The 26,505-nt window shown below is 41.0% G+C and overlaps 1 protein-coding gene across 1 annotated transcript; it reads right to left on the reverse strand.

Annotated features, from left to right (window-relative positions):
• Positions 1-10,986: 10,986 nt before the first annotated feature.
• LOC129778423 (endocuticle structural glycoprotein ABD-4) lies at positions 10,987-16,728 on the reverse strand. Its single transcript, XM_055785313.1, has 3 exons — positions 16,573-16,728; positions 11,650-11,816; positions 10,987-11,594 (listed from the first exon to the last, which is right to left on the reverse strand). Exons 1-3 carry the CDS (start codon positions 16,582-16,584, stop codon positions 11,249-11,251), a joined length of 525 nt encoding a protein of 174 aa, XP_055641288.1. The 5' UTR covers positions 16,585-16,728; the 3' UTR covers positions 10,987-11,248.
• Positions 16,729-26,505: the final 9,777 nt, after the last annotated feature.

A 26,505-nucleotide genomic window follows, 5' to 3' on the forward strand; every position in this document is an offset into this window, starting at 1 on the left:
TAGCGAATCATGTTTGATGGCGTAAGACAATGAACTTGAACAGCAACAGCGATTTGCATACGTTTTATTTTGTTAAATTACTTGTGATTTGGACGCCAATCTGATTTGGACATGTTGCATCGTTAAATCTTAGATAAATCATTCGAAATAAATTATGGATGAAAAGGAGAAAATATTTCGATTCATGATTAGTGAAAGGATTGTATAACTCCTTACGCTACCCTTTATTTTGATGAAATTGCAAATGAAGCCGATACTTACCCATTCATATCAATAAAGTTCCTCTGAAGCACATTGGATACTTCGTTGTAACCATATTACGTCATATACTGGAAAGTTTCTTGTGTCGATATATAAACGAGCATTGTATCGTTTGTATAACTTTTCGATTCGGAACTACGTCTAATCGGAATATATGGTAGAGGGAGGTATGAAATGGAAACCTAAATTAAAGGTTTCGAATGCTTATAACTCGAACATTTCTCAATAGATCGGAAAGATGTTTGCATCAATTAATAGGAAATATCAATAAATAGAAGAAAAAAAAAAAAAAAATATATATATATATATATATATATATATATATATATATATATATATATATATATATATATATATGCCAAGATATATATATATATATATATATATATATATATATATATATATATATATATATATATATATATCTCTTGGCAACATTTTTTTTTTGGCAGACTTATCTCACTTCTTAACTAGGCGAACCTAGCCAGAATTTTCACCTGCCCCCGGGCTTCTGAATGCCAAAGGGGGACTAGGCTCTGCGGAATGCACGTATCTGCATGCTCGTGCTGTTTCAGTCCTGACCGAGAAATTGTCGGACAATCGCGCAGGTGCTAAGGATGACCGACTTTTGGATGCCGGCCAATTCCTTCTCCATGTTCAACACCTTTAGCGCTTCCAGAAGTGTCTTCGGGACAATTCCAGTTCCAGAGAGAACGACTGGAACAATTCTTGGGACCTCCCTTAGCCCCCACAGTTCCTTGAGCTCCACGGCCAATGGTCGGTACTTGCAGATTTTGCGACCGTAGGTCTCCTCCAGATTCTGGTTCAGTGGAATAGCGACATCGATGATGGTGACTTTGCGGTCGCTCTTGTCGTAAACCATTATATCTGGACGGTTGTGGTGGATCGAGAGGTCGGTCAGAACAGTGCGATCCCAGTACAGCTTGAAACGGTCATTTTCCAGGACAGGTGCAGGCAGGTACCGGTAGTTTGGTACGTTGTCTTCCAGTAGAGCACATTGGAGCGCCAGTTGTCGATGAACAATACGGGCCACGTTGTTGTGGCGCTCGGTGTAGGCTGCGTTGGCCAAAACGGGACAGCCTCCCATAATGTGCTCTATGTTTTCACCTGGTTGATGGCACATCCGGCAAATGTCATCAACGTCTTGATGCCAGACGTACCGCCTGCAGTTTCTCGTCGGCATTATCCTGTCCTGGATGGCTATCATGTCGGCTTCTACTACTGAAGAGAGTTCACCACTCGTTAGCCACAGATTAGATGCGGCCTTGTCGACGTGTGGCCGGTCCAGTTGATGGGAGTGGGCACCATGCACTGCCTTCTGCTTCCAAGCTGCAATCTTCTCCTCCACTGTCTGCAGATTGCAGTTGAGTTGGTACTCCGCTTGCGCCAAGTGCAGAGCGCTGTATCCTCTGTCGGCGGCGCAGACAGCCCGGTATAGCGCGTTTTGGTTGGCGCGTTCTGCGAAGTACTCGCGCAGTTGTCGTACCTGGGCAACACACAGTGCAGATATGTCGACTATTCCAAGTCCCCCTTCTTTGCGTGGCAGTGAAACTCTCTCCAGTGCCGATTGAGGATGGTGCATTCCGGCCTTTTTGAATGCTTTCCTCATCCTCCTCTCAAGGTCCTCTAGGTCAGTTTTGCTCCATTTGACTACACCAAAACTGAAGGTCAGCAGGGGAACCGCGAATGTGTTGATCGCGCGTACCTTGTTCCCCGCGTTGAGGAAAGTCCTCAGGACACAGTTCACTCGACTCAAGAACTTGTCTCGCAGCTTCGTCTTGATGTTGGAGTGGCGAATCCCGGTGAGCTGTCGGAATCCAAAATATTTATAGGATTCGCCACGAACCATATCTCTTATGAACTCGCCGTCATAGACCTCGTAACCTCCGGATTCGGTAAGCTGCCCTTTCAGCAGATGGACACAGCGGCACTTGTCGAGGCCGAACTCCATGCAGATGTCCCTGCTTATGTCTTCGACAACCCGGATAGCTACACCTAGACGCTGACGTGAATCAGCGTAGACCTTGAGATCATCCATGTAGAAGGTATGGGTCACTTCTTCGTGGGCGCCGTCGCCATACCTTATTTTATAGCCATGACCGTTTCTATTGAGCGTCCTACTGAGGGGGTTCAGTGCCAGACAAAACCAAAGCGGGCTGAAAGAGTCGCCTTGGAATATCCCCCTCTTTATCTGCAGCGTTCTAGACTGCAACACATTTTCCCCATCACTGAGGTGCAGAGACGTGCTCCACTGCCTCATCGCATGCTGCAGGAACCTAACGACGACGGGATCAATTTTGTAGAGCTCCAATACCCGGACGAGAAACGAGTGAGGTATGGAGTCATAAGCCTTCCTGTAATCGATGTAGGCCATACTTAGGTTCCGCTGGTTATATACCGCCTGGCCGACTATGGCTGCGTCGATGATGGCCTGGTCTTTGCAGCCATGCGTATTTTTCCTGCATCCTTTCTGCTCTTCTGCGATGATGTGATGCTGTTCGCAGTGAGCAGAAACTTTGGCGGTAATTATGCTGCTCAGTATTTTGTACAGACTCGATAGGCACGTTATCGGTCTGTACTTTGATGGGTTCAATGTGTTGCTGTCTTTCGGGAGGAGGAATGTGACGCCACGAGTGGCGAATTCAGGAAGGTTGTGTGGGTCACGTAGCACCTTGTTGAAGCACTCAGCTATCTTTGGATGTGCGACGGTCAGCTTCTTGTGCCAAAAGTTCTGGACACCATCGGGGCCCGGTGCTGCCCAGTTCCTCAGGTACCGCGAGGCTTCGCGGACATCGTTCTCTCCGACGATGATAGCTGGCATCTCTCCAATTTCACCACAACTCTCCTCCTCCCGTCTTAACCACATTTGCCCGTCGCGATGTTCTACTGGGATCTCCCAAATACCAGCCCAGAAGTTCGTCACATCGCTAATATCTGGCAAACCTTCGCGGTAGTCGGGCTTCTCGTCGCTAATGTGGTCGTAGAACGCTTTCTCGTTATCTCTGAACATCCGATTTTGTTCCTGGCGCTTTGCAGAGTCAGAGTAACGTTTCAGCCGTTTTGTAAGGACGCTCAATTGCTGTACCAGTGTGTCGAGTTTTTCCGTCAGCTGGTGAGCTCCCAGCTGGCGAAGTTCAGTAGGCCGCACGATCACAGCAACTTGGCGACATAATTTCACCGATCTGCTGCCTCTTTTGTAGGCCATCAGTCTTCCAATTGCGGCGCGCTTGTTTAGGATCCGTTGCTCCAATCTCCTTCGCCATGGAGGCTCACGCCTTTCACGGAGATGTTGGAGCAGTCCGCCTCTTGGCCTAATACGGTATCCTAAACTTTTGGCGGTCGCCACAGCAGCACAGTAAACTTTCAGTTGCAGCTTCTCCATGTTCTCAGCATCAACCAAGTGCAGCGGAAGAACGTGCTCGTTCATGAGCTTTACTGCACTTGTCAGCCTGCGGGAATGCTGCAACTTCGGGATCCTGGGGCGCGACAAAGGGTCCGTGTCGCGGAACTGTGAGATCGCCTCGTCGTAATGGAAGACCAGATCGCGTAGTAGTTGTTGATCTGGCTGTGGATCTTCCGGCTCATGGGGTTGTTGTACTGTGGCCTCCACTGGTGCTGATTCGCGTGCCCCACTCGCGAATGAATTGCTCAGCCGTACTGAACTTCGTCTCGACACATCGCTTGCTCTGCTTGTTCTGGAGCTTAGTTCTCTCTGCATCTGCTGCTTGATCTCGTCGACTTGCGTTTGGGAGAGCATATTGTTGCGTACAATCGCTCTACGCCTCGCGTTCATCGCGTTTTGGTCAAGCCTCCCGACGAACTCTGGATACGCTTCCTCGAACATTGCGAGTATTCGAGGGCGACCGCTCATGTCCGTCTCCAAAGCAGTGCAGATGTAATAGGCGCGGATCACGAATTCGTTCATTTCGTGTGTCCACATGATCCGTCGCCTAGTAGTACCCACAAGTGTGGACGACTGTCGTCTGACAGTCGCAACACGCCTCGTAGGCGCAGCGTTTCGTTGGTGATGTCGATGGCTGCTGTTTCCGTGTGGCGGTAGCTCTTCGGGTTGAACCCGGCTGGTGGCCCGCTCTTGCACATCGCCCTCCAGCCGCTGGCCGCTCGCTCTTACGCCCGTTCCAGGACCAGCTCCAGTTCGGGGACCCTCCTCGGGCGATCGCATTCTGAGTATTCTTCGTGAACGTAGCTCCATTTTCTGGGTGTATCTCCTTTGCCCGGGAGACAGCGGGTTGGCAAGGCCTCCATGACCCGGGAGGCCTTCCCCGGGAGAGATATAGTGCTGTGACTCGCTCGCACCCGCTCACTTAGCCACTTTCGACACCCGTTCTCGGAGCCAAGACCAGGTGTGTGTTTCCAGTTCACACCCGATCTAAAAATGTCGTCATATGATCTTCGTGGAGGCGTGAGATAGGAACATTTGAGACCAACAGGTAGGCTCCTACCCTAGTGTTGATCCCCATTTGAGAAGAATATATTTTTTTTTGTCGGTGTATAAATTCTTTATTTTTCCAGAGGTTAAAAAACAGTAATTACAAAATAATTATTCTAAACTTCGTTTCTCAGCTCGAATTATAGTGAATCTACATCAATAGCATTATTACTGTGCATAATAAAGATGACGTATTTCAAAAACATTTTCAAAATTAGAATTTTTGTTGTTGTTGGTATATTCCTTAACTGAGGTCGTAACAAATCTGCTATCTCGAGTCTGCGCCATCCACCAAGCAGCACCGTTATTTTCCGTTGCAGTATTCTCCATGCTAGCTCTACTCGTACGCATTCGCTGAGTTTATGCTGCAAAGTTTCACAACTAGTGTTACAAAACGCACAATTTTCATCATCGGCTCTGTTCATACGGTACATCAGTTTTCTATGTTCGAGTTTTTCGTTGATCAGCAAGAAAAGGGTACTTCGCTCACTCGAGTTCAGTTGTCGAGCCGTTATGTTCGTCCATATTTTTTTCCAGTCTGCCGCTGGATACTCACGAGAAACCTTTGGGATTTCCGTTTGTGCGATGAAATAGTTGTGAATAGTATCGGCGGAGGGATTCAATCAATAATTTAATCAATACAAACAAATATTTACTAAGTCAGCGGTAGTCCCACGTTAACCTTGCGGTTATATCATAGATATAACCCACCCATTTTTTTCAGGAACTTCGTTTCTTTTACTAACGCAATCGTATATAGTAATGCAACTACTAAAAAATATTGACATAAAGGGTGTGTCACATCAAATTGCATCACGGAAAAAAACGCTGTAGAAATTTAATTTTTAGGAATTATATCTTCAGCTTTCGCTTATAATCAGATAAGAGTGTATAGAGTGGCCATGCTTCACTGTCAATTTTTCGTAAATTTGGAAAAATGTCGTCGAACGAAAAAGAGCGTCGTGAATTAATCCTGTGCACTCTTTTCGAGAATCCGGAGTTGTCACATCGGGACATCGGAAAGATGCTGGGAATCGTCCAATCCACGGTCAGCAGAGTACTAAAACGATACTTCGAGAACCCAACCATCGGCCGGAAGGTGAAGAACGGCAAAAATGGATGCTCCGTCAGTGAAAAAGATCACAAGCGCGTAGTTAAGCAGTTTAGACGTGATCCGAGAAGTTCGGTCCGGGATGTCGCCAATAAGCTGAATTTGTCAAGTTCATTCGTCCAGCGGACCAAGCAGCGGGAGGGCCTGCTTACATACAAGGTTCAGAAGGCTCCTAACCGCGACGAAAGGCAAAACATGGTGGGGAAGACGCGAGCCCGGAAGCTGTACACCGAAATGCTGACGAAGCCGCATTGCCTGGTAATGGACGACGAAACCTACGTCAAAGCGGACTTTCGTCAGCTGCCGGGCCTGTTGTTCTTCTCCGCAGAGGACAAATTCAGCGTTCCGGAGAAGATTCGCAAGCAGAAACTATCCAAGTTTGCCAAAAAGTACATGGTGTGGCAAGCGATCTGCTCTTGCGGAAAGCGGAGCGCCCCCTTCGTGATGACCGGCACGGTAAACGGGCAGGTTTACCTTAAGGAGTGCCTACAGAAGCGCTTACTACCACTATTGAAGCAGCACGAGGGCCCGACCATCTTCTGGCCGGATCTCGCTTCGTGCCACTATTCAAAGGACGTGTTGGAGTGGTACGAAGCCAACGGGGTCACCTTCGTGCCAAAGGAAATGAACCCGCCCAACGCGCCGGAGCTTCGCCCAATAGAGAAATATTGGGCGATTATGAAGCAGGCCCTCCGGAAGAACCCAAAAGTTGTCAAATCGGAGGCGGACTTCAAGAAAAAATGGATTTCTGTTCAAAAAAACTACAACCTGACGTTGTACAGAACCTTATGGACGGGGTAAAGAGGAAGGTGCGAGCATACGGGCTTAGGCTCGAAGTATGAATAAAAAGAAAATGCCAAAAGTTGTTTAATAGTTTTTATTTTACTGTTTAAAATTTTCAAAAGGATCGGTCTACTGGGCGAATTTCCACAGCATTTTTTCCGTGATGCAATTTGATGTGACACACCCTTTATCATAGCATGAAAAATTAGCGTTCCTACAGAATTAGAGTGCCTTCATCCAAGTTATGAATCACAGAATCTCACAAAATCATGTTATATTTGTTCAGAATTTGAAATTTCTTTTATCGTGTCGTGATTTTAAATCCCGACACTTTTTTAATCTTCCGGATTTCAAGGACACTTTCGCTTTTAATTCCGGCCACGTGTTTTCTTTGCATTTCTTTAAGAGGAATTATTTATTAGTTATTGTTCAACTTATTAACGCGTGCGTCATAAGAAGAGGGACTAAATGGAAACACGTTTGGTACAAAAGTGTTTTATTATTTCAATTATTTATTGTATTTTCCCAAGATGGCGCCATATATACAGCCATTCCATGCCAGACCGATGTAGTGGTTCTCAGATTTCGTGAAAAGTGGTAGTTTTGTTCTTTATCACAAAACATTAGACTCGTATTTTTTTATTTTTTTTTCAGTAGGGTGACCATTTCCATTTTAGGGTTGTCCGAAAAATCAAATTTTTCCTCGTTTTTCCAAAAATGACTTTTTTCAAAAATTCATAACTTTTGAACTACTAAACCGAATCAGATGATCGGCATATCAAATTAAAGCCAATCACTTGCAGAAAATTCGAATACTGTTTTAGTTATTATTGATTGTATTTGTTTTTTATAGTTTTCATAGTCTCGGGAACAAAGACGCTATATTTTTTTATATTTTTTATGGAAAGCTGAGGATTTTTCACATAACATATCTCGAAACCAAGGAGGCGTTTTTTTTTTGGTTACAGTTATTAATGAAAAACTGAAATCCAAAATGGCCGCCACTAAAAGATGGCGCCATATTTGTTTTCCAAACCCCATCAATACAGGGAAACTTCGATATAACGTACCCTCGTTATAACGTACCCTCGCTATAACGTCACTCGATATAACGTACATTTTACCTCGATATAACGTACACATTTCCAAAGAGTAAAGGAAAAAAAAAACATTTTTTTTTCTAATAGAACAATGAATTATTTGTATTGTGATGCTAAAACAAGTTTTGTACCTTCAATCAATCCTGAAATACAGCTGGTTTTGTGATTCCGGATTCTAAATTAATCAAGCTTTAATCAACAGTACGAAGGGAAAAATCATGAGAAAAGCTGGCTTCGTCTTCTGATTGAAGTTATTCATTAACTTGACTAAAACAGCAACACAATAATGGATTATAGACTACGTTTGTGAGTACTATATTATGCTTCGATATAACGTACAATTCGAGACAACGTACAATTTTGAAAGTAAAATGTACGTTATATCGAAGTTTACCTGTATGAGTATCAAATGAAAGGGCTTGACTAGTAGAATACAGTTATTGATGAAAAATATAAAGATGGCGGCCACTACAAAATAGCAGATTACACCTTTTTTCAAAACCCCATCAATATGGGTATCAAACGAAAGAGATTGACTAGTAAAACGCGGTTATTTATGAAAATGAAAATCCAAAATGGGCTACAGTTTTGAAAACAAAATATATGGCGCCATTTTGTGATGGTGGCCATTTTGGATTTGCATTGTTCATAAATAACGGTGTTTTAATAGATAGTCCTTTTCGTTTGATACCCATATTGTTGGAGTTCTGAGAAAATATGTAATCCATCATTTTGTAGCGACCGCCATCTTGGATTTACATTTTTCATCAATAATTGTATTCTACTAGTCAACCGCTTTCATTTGATATCCATATTGACGCAGTTTGAAAAAAAATATACATGGTGCCATTTTGTATTCCAATTTTTCATAAATTTGTTCCACTAGTTAAGCCCTTTCGTTTGATACCTATATTATTTATTATCTATTATTTATTTATTATTATTGTTTCGTCATTTGACATCTAGGTCTTTATGAATCTTACTTATACTAAATTAAAAATTAAACAGGGCACACGGATAATAAACGCTGACAAAATGAACCAGTTGATACATTAAAATCAAACAAACTATAAGCTACATAAAGACGTCTACAAATAAAATTAATAAAATCATGGGAGCCATACCGCGTATTTCTGGGTGTAGTATGAATGAGTTGCCTAGATCTCAGAACTCGTTCAGGAGCGTAAATGCGCATGCGACTCAGTAACTCCGAACTGTCAATTTCAGCCCGGAGGATCTTCGTTGTTCGTTGATTGACAGCACGCCGAATTTGAAGGGGTTTAATACGCAGCAGTGCGCATCGGTCCTCATTGATGGGGTTAAGAGAAAATATGAAATTCGCCATTTTGTAGCGGCCGCAAATTTGGATTTTCCAGATCATGAAATACGCAGTTTTATAATGACTGCAGAGATAAAGGTGTGTTTTAAATTTCAGATCAATCGGTCAATGGGGAGGGGATTAAATTTATATTAATGTGGGACAGCGCTACAGACAAAGTCACAAAGTTACCCACGTACATACAAACGGGTCATATAATCGCATATAATCATATAATTGCGGTTTCCCGGATCGAAAATCTTTGCTCCACACTCCATACTCCATACTGAGGCTTCTAACATACCCTTATGCAACTCCTTCAATGAGAAATTTAATCATCAACGTTTGATCCGTCCGGATTTAAAATCATATTCTGAATATCCTTTTTATTCCGGACATGGGTTTGTGAAAATCACATTGATTATCGATTTTCGACATTTTTTTGTTAATAGCTAGGTACTATGTTTGACACTAAACTAAATTGTCACAATAGTAACTATCAGTCACATTAATTCAACATGAAAAAAAGTCATGGTTTATGGCATGATATTGAATGTAATGATAAAGTGTCCGGATTAAACAGCGTCTGGATTCAAAAGCATCACTGTATCGTCAGAGGATTCTGGCAGAGTTTCCTTGAGCATTTCATTGACTCCAAATTTCGCTTCGCGTTACGGTCTATAACATCTTGTATCTTGCATCCTAATAATTTTAGAGCATAACACACCGTGGGTTTGGAGTTATTCAATAACGAATAGTATATCCAACTTCATGATATTTTGAAAACTAGCTTATTCGTGATGAATTCAAGCCTATATGACCTCGTTGACGTAACCCGGATACGTTCCGGATCAGGTTTCCGAGGGGAGTAACCTCTTCATGATCAGAACCAGAACCAACACGCGACAAATCGAACTTCATGATTTGTCAAAACTAGCACATTGATGAACACTTCGAGGGTATTTGACCACATTAGGATAACCTGGATGGCCTCCAGATGGTCGGCAGCTCAAACTCAATATCGGGATATAAGAAGGGTACGACTACTTCTTTAGGTGGTTTAGATCAGAATTGATATTCTCAATCCCTTGAATTATCATTATCATAGGTGAAGAAATCAGTGTACTCCGTGCACATTACACTCGAAAATAACAAAAAAAAATGGAAGATTATTTTAACCCAAACGATATGTTATGAATTTTTTCGCTAACAATTTTCCAAACTAACGTTAAAAATACTTTCCAACGAAACATTTCATAACATTTTGTGACCTGAGCACCAGTACCTTTTAAAAACAATTGATTATAGATCGAACAAAACATTTCGAAAATATTTAAGTTTTTTTCTGAAAATGATGACCAATTTGCCCCCGATTTACGGTAACACATTTTCTGCAAATGGTACAAAAATCATGAATGTAATTTGTGTCTAATAATGATTCTATATTATTAACAAAGTTTTCGCAGAAATACTCCAAACTTATAGAGAAATAGTTATATAAAAACTATGTGTTCAAAGCATTTAAATAACATCAAAACTACGTTGGTGAAGCGTAAATGGCTTCATGGATGAATTATTTTGACGTTTGTTTTGCGTCAATACTAGGTGCAGAATGTCGAATGTCGAATGTCGAATTACGATCGATTCGCGTAATTTCTATATCGATTGAGTCGCGAAATCCAATCGGATTCCGGAAAAAGGATGATTTTTTGTACACCTTTTTTTCTCCGTGACAAGCTTGTCCATTTGTTCATCTCCGTTTCCTTTCTAATTTGAGCATTTAGTATATTGTTTGTTATACTGTTTGGCATTAGCAGACAGTGTGCGCTTTAATGTAGATTCTCAACAAGCCCAATCTGCTCAGTTGCCACAGAGCTTATATACTAAACATAATGATCACAATAAAACAACGAAAAATATACAATTCAACTTTTATTTCCATATTCATTAGTTGGATAATCGTCCACCGGATGGGAAGGAAAATCACAGTCTTACGTTTATCATTGGGTTTTCTTTTGGATACATTCCAATACTCAAAGCAACAAAGTGGTAAGATGTTGGGGTGAAGTTAAATAACGGATTAACTAACATAAATACACACAAATGCTCACGAGCAATGGGATTACGTTTTCAGCTATCGACTACTCAAAAAAATACTTAACTAATCTTGTAAACGTCTCAAAACAACCAAATTACCACCCCCTCTACTGGTGATAGTACTGCCCATGATAGTCAAGTTCAGCCCTCTGGGCCGCTGTTTCCGCGTACTTTGGGTTCGATTTGGCTTCCTGCTCGCGACGCTTGATGCCGGCGTAGATTTCCTCCAGCCCCTTGCGGATTCCCTCCGGAATTGGTGGCTCGGTTGGCAGATGGTCTCCGGTGACTTGGAAACCACGCTCATCGGCCGTGTACTGCACGTGAATAATTTGACCGTCAGGGGCTTCGTACGAGTAGGCGCCCTGCTGGACGAGGACACCGTTCGGGTGAGCGTCAGAGAAATCCTTAAGATAGCCGGACTCTTCGTGGACGATGTTGTTGCCCGTTTGATACCTACGGATACGAATTATTACCGAGATGTATTTGGGAGCAATTTCATCCAACTTACTCGGTCTTATAGCTACCATCTTCGCCCTGTTCCTTGTTGTACTTCAGGATGGGGATCCAGGTGGTTGTTTCGAATGAACCAATCCGTTTTCCACCACCCTGATGCTCGTAATCGTTGCCGCCGTGCTGTGGGAAGGCATAGCTGGACGCAAGTAGCACTGACAGAATCTGAAACAAAAGTAGAACAACATTGAAAAACAACAATCTTTATCCGTATTTATATGTAACTAGCAGAACTCTTCATTGATTGATCTTCTAATTGACCTTTCACAATTTCCTTTTATTATAATTTTTTTAGTACTTCTACCAAAACTCATCATTTTATAATATAAAATTATTTTCAGAGACAATTCTCGTTCAAGAGACCTCAATCAAAAACATTTTTCTCCGTTACATGGAATACATGTTTAATGCAGAAAATCCTACGAATCTTTCTTCGAGTTTTACTCTTATCAACACATTTGACGATCCATTTTTATTTATATAGATTATCTATATACTACTCCTATATCTTCTTTCTATTATAGTGATAATTCTATCTATCAAAAAGTGTCAAGTATAGATTTAGCGACTTAGAAGTCTCATAAATGATGAGGATAATAAGAATACTTCCCTAACCGAGAATCAGTGGAACTAAGCGATCGATCTGAAGAACCTCCTGTTTCAACCGTTCAACATAACTAAAACACTCAAACTTGAAAAACTGACACATGGAAAGCTTTTGTTGGAATGAAGAAGTTAAATTTTCTGCCTTAGTAAGATACAATGACCAATTACAAATGGAGTTGTACGATCCATGGAGAGAAGAAAAAGTACAGTTCTGGCTAACCACATATTGTTAGCAGCAATTGACATCGATACAAAAAGAGAAAGGATTTTACTTAACGAGAGCCAATTAACGATGGCCAAGGAAGCACTATGTAAACCATCGGAACGGATGAAAGGTTTGTTGATGATGAACCTGTCGGCGAATCATGCAGCGATTCCAACGTTTCTTGAGTTCATCGTGGATATTACACGAACGATTACTGCCATGGCACCATATTTTTACTAGTATATATCAACATTATTCGTTAACTCTAAGGTTAATAATGTAGGAAACCGATTACTCGCAGTCCACTTGAGTTTAGAAGGCTGGCATATTTTCTTTAGGAGACTTTTCTTCGACTTCACAGCCCTGACATTATCAATGCGATAGTGTCTTGGACACCACCCGTCCGGTTTTTTAGTGTTCAAAATTATGTTCACGAAGTGCCTACGAACTATGATCTGCGAACATAATTGTTTTTTCCCTATAAATTTTAAAAAATCAGTTTTCTATTCGCATGCTCTCAGCAAATCGTAGTGTTTTGAGTGGTTCAAGAAGCCCATTTTTGGTAATTTGGATGAACGAAGAACATAGAAAAGAATGCAAACCGAATTGCAAACTTTATTGGACGAAGACGGTGGCCAAGCTTGCAGAGTGACAATAAGTGACAGAACAATTAAATGTTGATCAATTGAACATGGGAAATATTTTGAAGCTTAGAAGATGGTTTCACGCGATTTGTCCGATAGGCAAGAAAAAAAAAGGGAAAAGCACTTGCTAAATTTTGCTTGCCAGGTACAAAAGAAAGTCATTTCTGCACCAGATCCTGACTGGGGATGGAAAAACGACATATTTCAAGAATCCCAAACTCAAAATATCATATGTTGATCGGCCACATCGACTGCAAGCCCGCATCGCTCAGGAAGGAAGACAATGTTGTGTGTGTGTTCCGAGATCAGTGAAGTGTAATCTGATACGACTATTTGAGTGAAAATGTTAGTAGTGAATGTTACCGGAAACATCTGATCAAATTGAATAGCGCTCTGCTCCAGAAACGGCCGGAATATCCAATAAAGCAACACAAAGTGATTTTTCTTGATGACAATGCCCTATCACACCGAACAAGACTGGCCAGGGAAACGATTGAGAGATCCAATTAGAATCAACTACCATATGCGGCATGGCTCCTCTCGATTACCATTTGTTTTCATCGATGGGACATGTACTCGTCGAACAGTACTTAAATTTTTTCGAAAATGTGGAAAAATGCTGAAAATGGAGAATGGCAAAAAAAACAAAAATGAATGGACCATCATTATGAATTGGATGAAAGATGGGGAAAATATGCAGCCTTCAATGCAGCAAATACACCTGGTGAACTTTTCAAAAGTTCATTTCCACTACCAGTATTGAAACAATGTTTGTATCCACGGCATGGGAAGGAATCTTCAGCATATTTAACTTCGTTTTTACTGACAAAATCAGCAGATTCGATGAGGGACTCCGAATTTAAGACACCACAGAGGAATCATGCCAACGGGCAGGGTTGCCATAATGAAATCTGTGTTTTCGGTCTCAAAAAATCTTTTTATCTGGGTTTTTTTTTCTCAGAAAATCTGTATAAATCCTTTGCGGTCGTTTGGCTGCTATCGGCCACCAAAGCAAAGAAGTATACCAATACTATAATAATGCAACATTAACACTTTTTCTAAACGAATTTCAATGTCTTGTGAACTTTTTCACGAACCAAAACGGTGCAACTATGAATAACAGACAACGGTACTCAATATAACCAAAAGCTGTCATCCAGTAAAGCATTAATGAAAAACTCCATGTATTGCGGCACTGTGTAAATTTAAAAAGCAGTGTTCTGTATATTCAAACAGGAAGATAAAAGGCAAAAGGCGCAAAACTAATTATTTGTGTGATACATGTGAAAGGTATCACACGAGGAAGAGTGAGTGAGAGTGTGTAAGAATTAAAGCAATTATTTTTTAAACATAAACATGAAAACATTGTTTAGTAGAAGCCAGTTTTAGAAGTCAGAAGTTTACAAAAAATAAAGGAATCTTGTTCATCTTTCATAATCTCACATACGTTACTGCTTTTTCGAGTAAAAATAATTGCAACCAGTACACATTCGGAAATTTAATACGACCGCAAAGGGTTAAATTTATAAGTTCAATTATGGAGCATTATCTTAACTTCAGTATCATTGATTGGCATAGTTATTATGAATTTGACGATGTTGATGGTATCCACGCAAAAAATCGCATTCACTGTGCTTTAGTAGGAAAAAGATAAAGTTATTTATTTATTGTAAAGCTAGCCAATGACGCAGACTTTTGCATCTTTTTGTCTTAGATTGAAGATGATGAAGCAGTACTAAAACGCTACACATGAATGCGAAAATGGCTCTCATTCAGACTAATTCGAATGCTATATGAATAAAATTGGTGGGTTGGGAAAAAATATGATTGGGATCAAGCCATAACTAATATTAGATCGTTATTTTGAAAATTCTGTAAATCTGTATGAAAACAAAAAAAAACTGTAATCTGTATCTACAGATTCTTGGTTTGAAAAAGTCTGAAAAATCTGTATGAATACAGATTATTCTGTTGAGATGGTAACCCTGCTAACGGGGTGAATTTCATGATGTCTCCCAGTTACACTCAATTTCGTTCAATCGATAAATATTGGACAATTGTTATGGTCGGACTAAAAAAAAGGCAATGTAACTCGGACTACTGGACAGATTATAAAACGATAAAATAAGATCTGGATTGCCAGTGTCCAAGAATCCTCAGAAAAGCTCTCGTAATTTCATTTAAAATAAATTCTGGATTATTCTTAGAAACCGTTTTTTAGGAGCGCAAAAAAATGCGACATCAATATTTTTACGAAATTAAAGCTGTCTCGATTTTTGGCGTGCTTGGCAATTCAATGGCACTAACTTTAACAGAGGAACTTTCACCGTCTCAACGTAGATATTACTTGCGTCATCATTAGTAATTAGTTGAGATTTATTATGCCAAATAACACCCTTTGAATGTATTCTGAGTGGCAAGCTCTAGAACACGCGTCACTACAGTGCAAATCGGAAAAGTTCCGTTGACGAAAAACCTGTTCCGATACAGAGCAGATTTCTTGCGTTCAATTCATGAACGGAATCGTTCATTCTAATGATCGAATTCCACTAGTACATCATTAACATTTCTGCTCACTATTAATCAAATCAATCAACCACGATCGTGTATTTTGAAACAAAAAAAACACTTTTGCGCTCACGCTACATCCCACATTTCCAGCCAATCTCAATTCTTTCTTCGCTTCGTCGCACTTATTCAAATTAAACGCTATTTCTTCACACTGGATTCATTTCCATATGTTGGGGTGTACCATCAGCTGAATACCATCGGTAAGAATCACTTGCCGGGGATAACCCGTTACCTTTCCGATCAGCCAGCACACTAGCATCAATTGTCTCGTTTACCATCCGACTCGTTCGCGCCTTTCGATTTCTGTGTCGAAATCGAAAGTGAATCTCGGCATTTCGCATCACTTCACAACGGCTAGCCTCGTCTGTTCTACACCTGGACCGAGCCACACAGCTCGCATCATCCCACCAAGATCGAGGCTGTTGGAAAGGTGAGGCCAGTACCGGTGCATGACTTCGCAGTTCCTTTGCTATTGAATTTCAGCTCGGTAGACATTTGATATTTCTGAACGGCCCATCTAGAAGTCATCCCTGCCGCACACGGCCCGTTGTGCTGGTGGTAATGTTAGATAATCGAGTAAACTGCTCATATTGCTAAATCATGAATCACGAGGTGTTTCGGAGGGCTACACCTCACTATCCGAAAGAAGGGAAAAAGGAACTTCGCCAACAATATGCTGCATGCTGCACACCGCATAATACAAGAGTGCACCGGTAGACCAACCTCTTTCGAGTGGAAACGTTGATATATTATAGTTCGGATCACAGGCAACGACCCATGCACATCACTGTCTTTGTTTATTCGATTTTCCAGGTCACGTTTAAAAGTTCATTCACTTCATTCTGCATATTTCACAGCACCGATTCGCAAAAAAAACTTACGTAATCCCACTTACCAGAAGTTTCATTTTCGTTCGCACAACTGCACCGCACTGGGTCAAACAAGTTCAATGTAATCACGAAATGTCACCCGGGAATTAGTTCACAACTGAAAACTGGGGTAGTGCTCTGGGAAAGAAAGTAAAATCTAGACTGCCGCCAGAAAACTCCTATGATGGGTCTTTATATACCGACCGCCTAGTAGTGATGCGGTTCTTGTTTTCATTTTTCACCCTCTTGGATTGCCGAGTGCAAAGACACGATGATGGTGGTACACAAGAGCATCCTTTCCCTCACCCCGAGGCCGAAATACTTCGGAGAGTCGCTATTTCCCAGGCCCAGCACGAACCAGTCGGATGCTCTTCTGCAATGCGATCTACGAAAAAAAGCTTATTTTCTTTCTTGTTTATGCATGAGACGCCTCTGGTGCCATTCAGCAGTTGCGTTTATCATTATTTAGAATGTTTTCCGAAAATCATTTCGGCTGAAATTTAACTTTTGACAGGTTACACTCGCTTGTGTCCACTATGGTACCGTTTGAATTCGAACTAATGTTTCGAAATATTCACAACGACTCATTTCCGAAACAAGCACGGTTGTTTTTTTGATTATCAATTTTAGCAAACTGGCGAAAATACACTCCACTCTTCGGCCTTCGTATCATAAGTTACGATATTGGCCTAACAATAAATTTTCTCACGCTTATAATTGTTACCCTAAAGACCTCCATCACGCGGACAACCACGCTGTTTCGGCCGTTTCGCATTGTTAAATTCTCGCCTGATTTTCGCGAAAACGGCGTCGGATAGTGGAGCGGGCTCTTGAAACATGAAACGCGATCACGTCAATCATAATTATTTCGTGCACATAGGATGTTGTTTTGGCGCTTTTTATTCCTCTGTCTATTTTCACTGATTCTAAGATGTTGAAATCTTATAGTGAGACCAACAATAATAACTCTGACTTCAAACGAAAATACAACTATCGGAACTTGTGGAATAGAATTTCTCAAAAAATGACAATTAAATAATTAAAACGACATGTCCAACCGCTAGACATTACTTTAGCCGGAATTTTTGTTTGAAGCTTTTGTACTTTCACTGGGGTATCTTCAAATTTTGATATGCACAGAATCTATGCTAAAAAGCAGAAACAGTGTTTTTTTTCTTTTACGTTCTTTATACGTTCTGTATTTAAGTAAGATCAGTAAGATGCTGGGAATCGTCCAATCCACGGTCAGCAGAGTACTAAAACGATACTTCGAGAACCTAACCATCGACCGGAAGGTGAAGAACGGCAAAAATGGATGCTTCGTCAGTGAAAAAGATCACAAGCGCGTAGTTAAGCAGTTTAGACGTGATCCGAGAAGTTCGGTCCGGGATGTCGCCAATAAGCTGAATTTGTCAAGTTCATTCGTCCAGCGGACCAAGCAGCGGGAGGGCCTGCGTACATAAAAGGTTCAGAAGGCTCCTAACCGCGACGAAAGACAAAACATGGTGGGGAAGACGCGAGCACGGAAGCTGTACACCGAAATGCTGACGAAGCCGCATTGCCTGGTAATGGACGACGAAACCTACGTCAAAACGGACTTTCGTCAGCTGCCGGGCCTGTTGTTCTTCTCCGCAGAGGACAAATTCAGCGTTCCGGAGGAGATTCGCAAGCAGAAACTATCCAAGTTTACCAAAAAGTACATGGTGTGGCAAGCGATCTGCTCTTGCGGAAAGCGGAGCGCCCCCTTCGTGATGACCGGCACGATAAACGGGCAGGTTTACCTTAAGGAGTGCCTACAGAAGCGCTTACTACCACTATTGAAGCAGCACGAGGGCCCGACCATCTTCTGGCCGGATCTCGCTTCGTGCCACTATTCAAAGGACGTGTTGGAGTGGTACGAAGCCAACGGGGTCACCTTCGTGCCAAAGGAAATGAACCCGCCCAACGCGCCGGAGCTTCGCCCAATAGAGAAATATTGGGCGATTATGAAGCAGGCCCTCCGGAAGAATCCAAAAGTTGTCAAATCGGAGGCGGACTTCAAGAGAAAATGGATTTCTGTTCAAAAAAAACTACAACCTGACGTTGTACAGAACCTTATGGACGGGGTAAAGAGGAAGGTGCGAGCATACGGGCTTGGGCTCGAAGTATGAATAAAAAGAAAATGCCAAAAGTTGTTTAATAGTTTTTATTTTACTATCCAAAATTTTCAAAAGGATCGGTCTACTGGGCGAATTTCTACAGCGTTTTTTCCGTGATGCAATTTGATGTGACACACCCTTTACACGCCATTTAAAAAAAATTGAGATCAAGCCATAACTAATATTGGATCGTTATTTTAGAAAATCTGTGAATCTGTGTGAAAACTTGAAAAATCTGTAATCTGTATCTACAGATTCTTGGTTTCAAAAAATTTGAAAAATCTGTTTAAACACAGATTATTCTGTAGATATGGTAACCCTGTCAGCGATCTGCACTTGGTACAAGTAGTGAAACGTAGTGGGTGTAAAAATATGGGTCTTCTAAGCCACTTTGCATGCTGGGAATATTAAAAAAAAAGTTTAGATTATTTTTTGGAAAGGGCAAAAAAATTCTTCAACAACTTTCAACAACATCAACTTTTTCATTTTTTTTTTATCTTCGCTTATTTTTCGTCGGCCTATTTCCGCCACTTTAGTGCCAATCACCGACATCAGGGGGACGACTCCACCTGTTCCTACCTATCAGACTCAACAACTCATGAGCCGGGCCAACTTCTTTTAATTCCCCTCCGAAGGAAGACGTAACCAGAGATTTTTCGCCTCAGAAAATCCCAACGACGCCAGCTGGGATTGAACCCAGGCCGATCGGATTGTGAGGCTGTTACGCTAACCACACAACCACTGGCGCCGTCAACTTTTTCATGTTTTCTTTGGAATTATTACAACTAATCCCAATTTGGTTTAAAGTCAAGATAGCGATAAAGTGTATTCGACAAAGTTTTAGATCTTATTAAAATATGAACTTTCGTCGAATACGTCAACATTCTATATTTTTTAGTTGTCACATATAACAAGTACACGATTAAATCCAAGTCTGTTACAGAGAAAATGCTAATGAGCTGAAATAAATAAACGAATGGGATATAAATAAATTCCTTTCTAATCCTGAACATCGCTACAATAACATTAAAATATTGATAGCATTTTCGAACGATAAATTGAACAGTGCGATTGACTGAAATTCGAGTCATCATGCGCCACAAATGAATGAGCTACATATCTAAAAAAATCATCCATCATCAACCTTGCCCGAAGCGAAGTAATAGCAGACAAATCATTGATCTGCCTTCGAGAACCACAGTTTAAAGGTAAATTAAAATAGTATAGAAAGTGTCGTTCGAACAAACCTCTTCGAACTGTTCCATCATGCGAGAAATCCAAACCAACTGCAACGGTTCTTCTGTGCCTATTGTAATGCCCTCGAAAATGTTGGCTCCGAATCTGATTTTCAACGGAAATTTGACTATTTCAATCTTCGCTGCTCAGGTCAACGAATAAGTGATTTGTATTTCTTTTTTCTTGTTTTGCTATTTGCAAGAGAACGTTGAAGTACACCGACGATGTTTCTTCATTACGATCGGGTACTTCCAAACAGCAACGAGGGCTAGAAAAGTGTGTGTCCTATAACTCCCCGAGCGGAGTATGAGAGAGAACAGCACTTTCAAACGAAACGGGTAAGAGGGCCAACGTATCAGAAGGTATGGAAGGAAAATTAACGTTTCGAGGTGACCACCTTGAATTTCCACCTGAAGTGACGGTGAAAGGTGCTCGCCGCGACCGACATGTCACGATCGGCCGAAAAAGAATGCAACCCATTTAGAAGAGGTTGATAGAATGGTAGTGGCAAATATGAACTAATAACAGATGATAGACTGAAACAATCGTTGTAAAATTATGTTAAGCGGGGACCCCGACCTGGAAGGCCAAAAACATGCGTTTTTCATAATTTCTTATGTCTTTCGAGTTTCAGTCAAGTGTTCGAATCTCTTGCTGTGTGGGTATTTGGGGTATGTTTAAAGATGTATTTTTTTAAAAAAGTTAATAATATTGGAATGTTGTTTATTAATGCACTGGAAGCTGTACACGTAAGTACCCTTCAAAATCCGATATGTCACGTAAAGCCTACTAGAAATATCCTCACGAAAAAAGTGCAAGTTTAATTATAATTTTTTGACGTAGGATTACGTCTTTCGGGAACATATTGGGGTACAAATTGAAAAATGAAAATCGATCGCATCGTGAAAAATGTCCAATTTCAAACGCTTGTTACTCATTCATTTCATGATGGATTGATGAGATTTTTGCATCAAACGATTACGGCACTCCATAACAATTTTTCACATTGAATAAAATAGTATATATCATATAACTAACTATCGAACAATTGAAAAAAATCAACCCCTATCCAAACAGTGATACCCAGTCCTGATTGGTCGAAATTGACGTCATTTCTTTTTCGCGCCCGATTCGTTCTCTCACCGGCAAGCTGCATGGCAATCGAGTAGGAGGCGCCTACATCACACATACCAAATGATATAAAAGCAAGGAGCATTGGTGGATCTCATTCATTCTTACAACGGACGTGAACGAACAACAACAAGTGGAGAGCAGCAGCAGTTCAGACAAATGCCTCAAGGAATTTTATAAAATATTATTTTGTCGATGCCTTTGCGCGAACTACACAGGCGAGTAGCACCATAATAGCAACTCAAATGTCGAAGTTCGTGATATGGGTGCGTTCATCGCTATTCGGTTCGGCGTCGGTTTAACCCTTTCGTTACGGCAGTGTGCTCCGCCGAAGTGCTACCCCTGTACGAAGCACTGCGCCGAAAAGTATGCACATCGCGCTGGTGTGATCGAAGAGCAGTATGAATTTCATGTCGTCTAAAGACGATGCTCGTACACACAGCTCGTCGCGTGGATGTCGTCTATAGACGACATTCGTACACACAGGACGTCGCGCGGATGTCGTCTATAGACGACGCTCGTAACGGATGGGATAACTACGCTTGGCAACATTGACATCTGGCAATTTTCATATAAGATTTTTTCCCCGCATGTTAAAAGTGGTTTTTCATGTACATAAAAGCGCAGCGTAGTATGTCAACTGCTTCCCGGTTAGAAAATATATGATCGTTAGAAAATAAATGAGCGACCCGTCCAATTTCAAACGCTTATTGCACATTCATTTCATGATGGATTGATGAGATGTTTGCATCATACGTTGTCGGCACTCCATAATAATTTTTCACATTGAATAAAATAATATATATCATGTAACTAACAATCGAACAATTAAAAAATCTCAACCACTATCCAAACAGAAGATACCTAGGCCTGATTGATCGAAATTGACGTCATTTCTTTTTCGCGCCCGATTCGTTCGTTCACCGGCAAGCTGCATGACAATCGAGGAGGAGGCGCCTACTTCACACATACCAAATGATATAAAAGGATGGAGCGTTCGTGGATTTTATTCATTCTTACAACGGACGTGGAACGGACAACAGTGGAGAGCAGCAGCAGTGGACGCGGCTAATATATAGACGAGCATCGAAGCTGTGTGGTCAATAGGCTAGCTGTGCCTCAAATCAAGCTTCTATGGCAGTATAAGCAGCGACAAACTACTACTACTCTACTAGTGGCAGCAGCAAGCATCGCGAGCGGAGCATTTCGGGCACGCTCTCTCCATCAGAAGTGCGAGCACACGCTTCTTGGAATCGTGAAAGTGCAGCAGTGAACTTCAAGACGAGCATCGAATCTGAGCGGCCAACAATTGAGCTGTGTCTCATATCGAACTTAAGTGGCAGTAGCAGCAGCAGCGGCGGTAAACATCGAGGCCTAACATCAACAATCGAGCTGTGTCCCGCATCGGTCCAGTACTGATGGCAACAGCAAACATCATGAGCAGAAAGTTTCAGGCATGTTTTCTCTTTCTGCTGATGCTGCTGCTCAGTCAGATTTCTCATTTTGTTCGATTCTCAGATCGGTAAACATATATGTTTTTAGTGTTTTAAGTGTGGTCACATCAGATCAACATCAACCAACATGACTTCATGCGGCAAGGAAGGCAAAGGAGGATCGAAGCGTACCGCAAGGTTCTACATGACAATATCCAGTGTATCAAATTCGCTATTCGCCGTTTAGCTCGACGTGATGGTGTCAACGAAAACCACCAAAATAAAAACAGGCAGCGGCTCCGAAAAAGCTACCGCTGCCAAAAAACAACAGAAGTGAATTGTTGTTTTTGTTGCTCCATAAAGTTTTACGCGAGTAAATATGTCGGAATATATGTTCACGCAATATGAGCGCCAATCTCGTAAACGTGCATCGGAGCTGAAACAACTTTCTATCACTGATACCGAAAGCTCGATTGTAACACTGGTGAAATGAACAAAAAATACCCAACAACCAAATCAAACGGCCCTTTTCAGGGCCATCAGATCATTATCAAAGAGTTTAACAATATATTTTTTCAAACATCCAAAATCAGCATGCGACAGATAGCCTAACGTAATCCTACGTCAACTATGCGGTCGTGTCTCGGACACAACCTTCTGTGACTTTTTTTTTAATTTGTTTTAAATTTATTCTAATTATGATTTTTGTTTTTGTAGCAAAAATCATCATCTAAAATGCTCATATTAAATCTATACCAAATATCGGAAAACCGTTACGATTATAACCAAAATTTAGCTAAATCAGCCTTATAGATCTTGCAATTGATGCCGCCAGGTGAAAAAACAAGATTACGAGAAAAACACGTTTCGATCTTACCTATACTATTATTTGCAAATAAGTTACAGGACAGGACAACTATTTTTTCACACAATATTTCGCTATGATTCATACAGCTTAAAAATTATATATACCACCCGCCCCCACCCCCCCAAAAAAATGTGTGCTTTCTCGTCGGAAACTGTTCAGGGTATTTTATGCTGTCCACAAGGTCAAAGTTCTTGCCATTGAAAGAATATAGGGACCTGTAATAATCTAAAACGGACGGATACCAAAACACCTGCCAGCCAGACATCAAAATATTTTGTCGTGTTGTACAAGAGACACGAAATATGGCGTTGCCCTGATGGTACACGACGCCTATCAAATTGTCTAATTCCAGAAGTTTTTCCTGGATCGCTGCCTTTAATTTGTCCAGTTGCAAACAGTACTTGTGAGAAATTTATCGGCTGGTTGCTTGGGAGAAACTCATAATTCAGAATTCCTTTCCAATCACACAGACAGATCACACAGATCAGTCATACTCTGTGACTTTTTTTCAATTGAAGACCTGTTTTGGGGTTATCTAATGGTGGTTTATTTCTTTACCTTAAGTTTTTTGCCGTTCAATATTGTTGTATCGATTTTCCATTTCCATCATCACTAGCCATGATTTGCTTCGAAACGACATTTTCGTGGCGTTGAATAAACGAGTCGCGGATGGAAATGCAATCCATTATGAATTTTTGGTTCCAATTGTGTAGGACCCGCACATCGTAACGATTCAAGTCCCCAAGCGTTATGCGTTGAGTACATACAGCCGAGAACTATACGCAGACAATGATATTGAATTCGTTCCAATTTTAGAAGGTGACTTTTAGTTGCTGAGAGAAAGCAGAAAGATACATACTCCAGAATAGATAGAATAGTTGTTTTATAAAACGTTATGAGTTCCCGGATGAGTCCCCCACCACATGCCGCAAATTGAGCGGAGAAAGTTGACCCTCTTTTGACATTCTTGCTTCAAATACGTAATGTGGGTATTCCAAGTGCATTTTGAATCAATCCAGACACCAAGGTACTTGAAGGTCAATGATTGGGTAATGTTTCTACCCAAAAGCTTAAGTTGCAATTGGGCTGGGGACCGCTTTCGAGTGAACACTACCAGTTCGATTTTCTGCGGCGAGAATTCGATCCCTAAGTTCCTTGTCCAAGAAGACAAATTATCTAGGGAATTTTGCAAGTTTTGGGCATGGTGACCTCTGACGGAAACCACACCATCATCTGCAAGCTGTCTTAGCGTACATTGTTCTGCCAAACAACTGTCAATATATTTCACATAAAATGACAACATGACAAACAAACAAACATGAGCCTTGGGGTAGACCCATACAACTATTTCTGGAAGTTGTCAGTTGTCCGAGGGTGAAATTCATTTGCTTTTCTGACAACAAATTGAATAAGAAGTTATTCAAAATTCCAGGAAGTCCACATCTGTTCAGATTGTCTGACATAATTTCTATGGAAACCGAATCAAAAGCTCCCTTAATATTTAGAAATACTGATGCCAGTTGCTACTTGTGCGCAAAGACCGGTCGAATATCTGTAGGTAAATTATTTGTCTCGATCCATTGATCGAGTCTTCGAAGGATCATTTTCTCGAACAATTTTCTTATCCACGAGAGCATAGCAATCGGACTGTATGAGTTATGGTTAGACGCTGGTTTGCCAGGCTTTTGAATTGCTTTTACTTTGACCTGTCTCCATTCGGGTGGAACGATGTTGTTTTGTAGTAGGGTATTGAATTAGTCTAGCAAGCGTTTTTTCGCGATATCAGGAAGATTTTTTAGAAGAAAGAATTTAATCATATCGCTTCCGGGTGAAGAGTTGTTCGATGAAGGAAGAGCCTTGAAAAATTCCAGCATTGAGAATAGACTGTCCAGAGGTCCACCGCTCGGAGACGTTTTTCGAAGCATATGTTGGATTGAAACTGGACACTGGAACTGAGTCTGGACAGACCTTTTTAACAAAATCGAATATCCATCAGTTGGAGTATTCTTCTCTCTCGTTTTATACATCAAATCGACGAAGAATCGATATTCTTCCAATGTCTTCCAGTTGATGTACCTTGTTATATCAAATGGAATTCGAGATGGTTCAGTGGATTGCAGGCCACACTTGATTGGTAGTGGAAGGTCATCACAATCAAATGATAGCGAACTTGAGCAAAAAAAATAGGTCGCGTCGACTTTCTCGACCCGGAGGTTTTGGAATTCGTGTCGCTTCACCAGTGTTCAAGATAGTCAAGTTGAAATCCTCACATAAATCGTGAAAAAAAAGCCGCTCTAGCGTCATCGTAAGGTTCGCCCCACCCAGTACCATGGGAGTTCATGTCACCCAGAATTAGAACTGGGGATGAGAGAGTCGAGACTAGATTCCAAAGTTAACTACGACTAATGTAAGTATTTGGAGGAACGTATACTGAAGCTATGCAAAGTTCCTTATTCTTCATATGGTGGAAGTTGAGTTCTGTGTCAGAAGAAAGCCATATTCCAGGAAGAGCAAATATATCACAGTCATAATTTTGATGTAAAAATTTGAACGAATCTAGTTTGGGCACTAGACTACGGCAGTTCCACTGTAGCACAGTGATCATATCTTCTACTCCATCTTATCTATCAATTATCCATCGAAAGATATGATTGATGCTTAAGATAAGACTTCAGAGATGGAAGCAAGGCAGACATAAGGCTTTTAAGGGGGTCTTGAATATTAAGCTTTCTTACGGTGCATCATTGCACACTGGTCCAGGTGATGCATTTCAGTGGAAATTAGCATTTAGAGCTCGACAGTTGTTCTCTAGACAAAAACTGTCTTCGAAAAAGTTGTTACATATGATAGAGCGCTCATGTTTATGTTATCAAAAATAGGGTGACCAAAATTGTCGATGAAATAATAAATCGAACTTTCTTATCTCTATGGATAGAGATAAATTTCGTTCGACAATATTGTAGCCTATTTTATTTTAAATAACTTTGTAGAACAAAACTTTTTTCTATCCTTTAATATAATCGATTTAGCGCTTTTTTCCTAAGTTGCATTAGGGTGACCATGAAAAAGCTTTTATATTTCAAATTCTACGTCAAAACTGTCTTCGTACGACTTTTAGAGCTTATCAGGACCAATATTTTGCGATGCAGAACT

The sequence above is a fragment of the Toxorhynchites rutilus genome, chromosome 3, assembly GCF_029784135.1.
Source record: "Toxorhynchites rutilus septentrionalis strain SRP chromosome 3, ASM2978413v1, whole genome shotgun sequence".
NCBI classification, from domain to species: Eukaryota; Metazoa; Arthropoda; class Insecta; order Diptera; family Culicidae; genus Toxorhynchites; species Toxorhynchites rutilus.

Coding starts and splice junctions, on each gene's coding strand:
- LOC129778423 (XM_055785313.1), bottom strand. Junction 11,595..11,649: donor GATGGTAGCTATAAGACCGA/GTAAGTTGGATG, acceptor TCGTATCCGTAG/GTATCAAACGGGCAACAACA.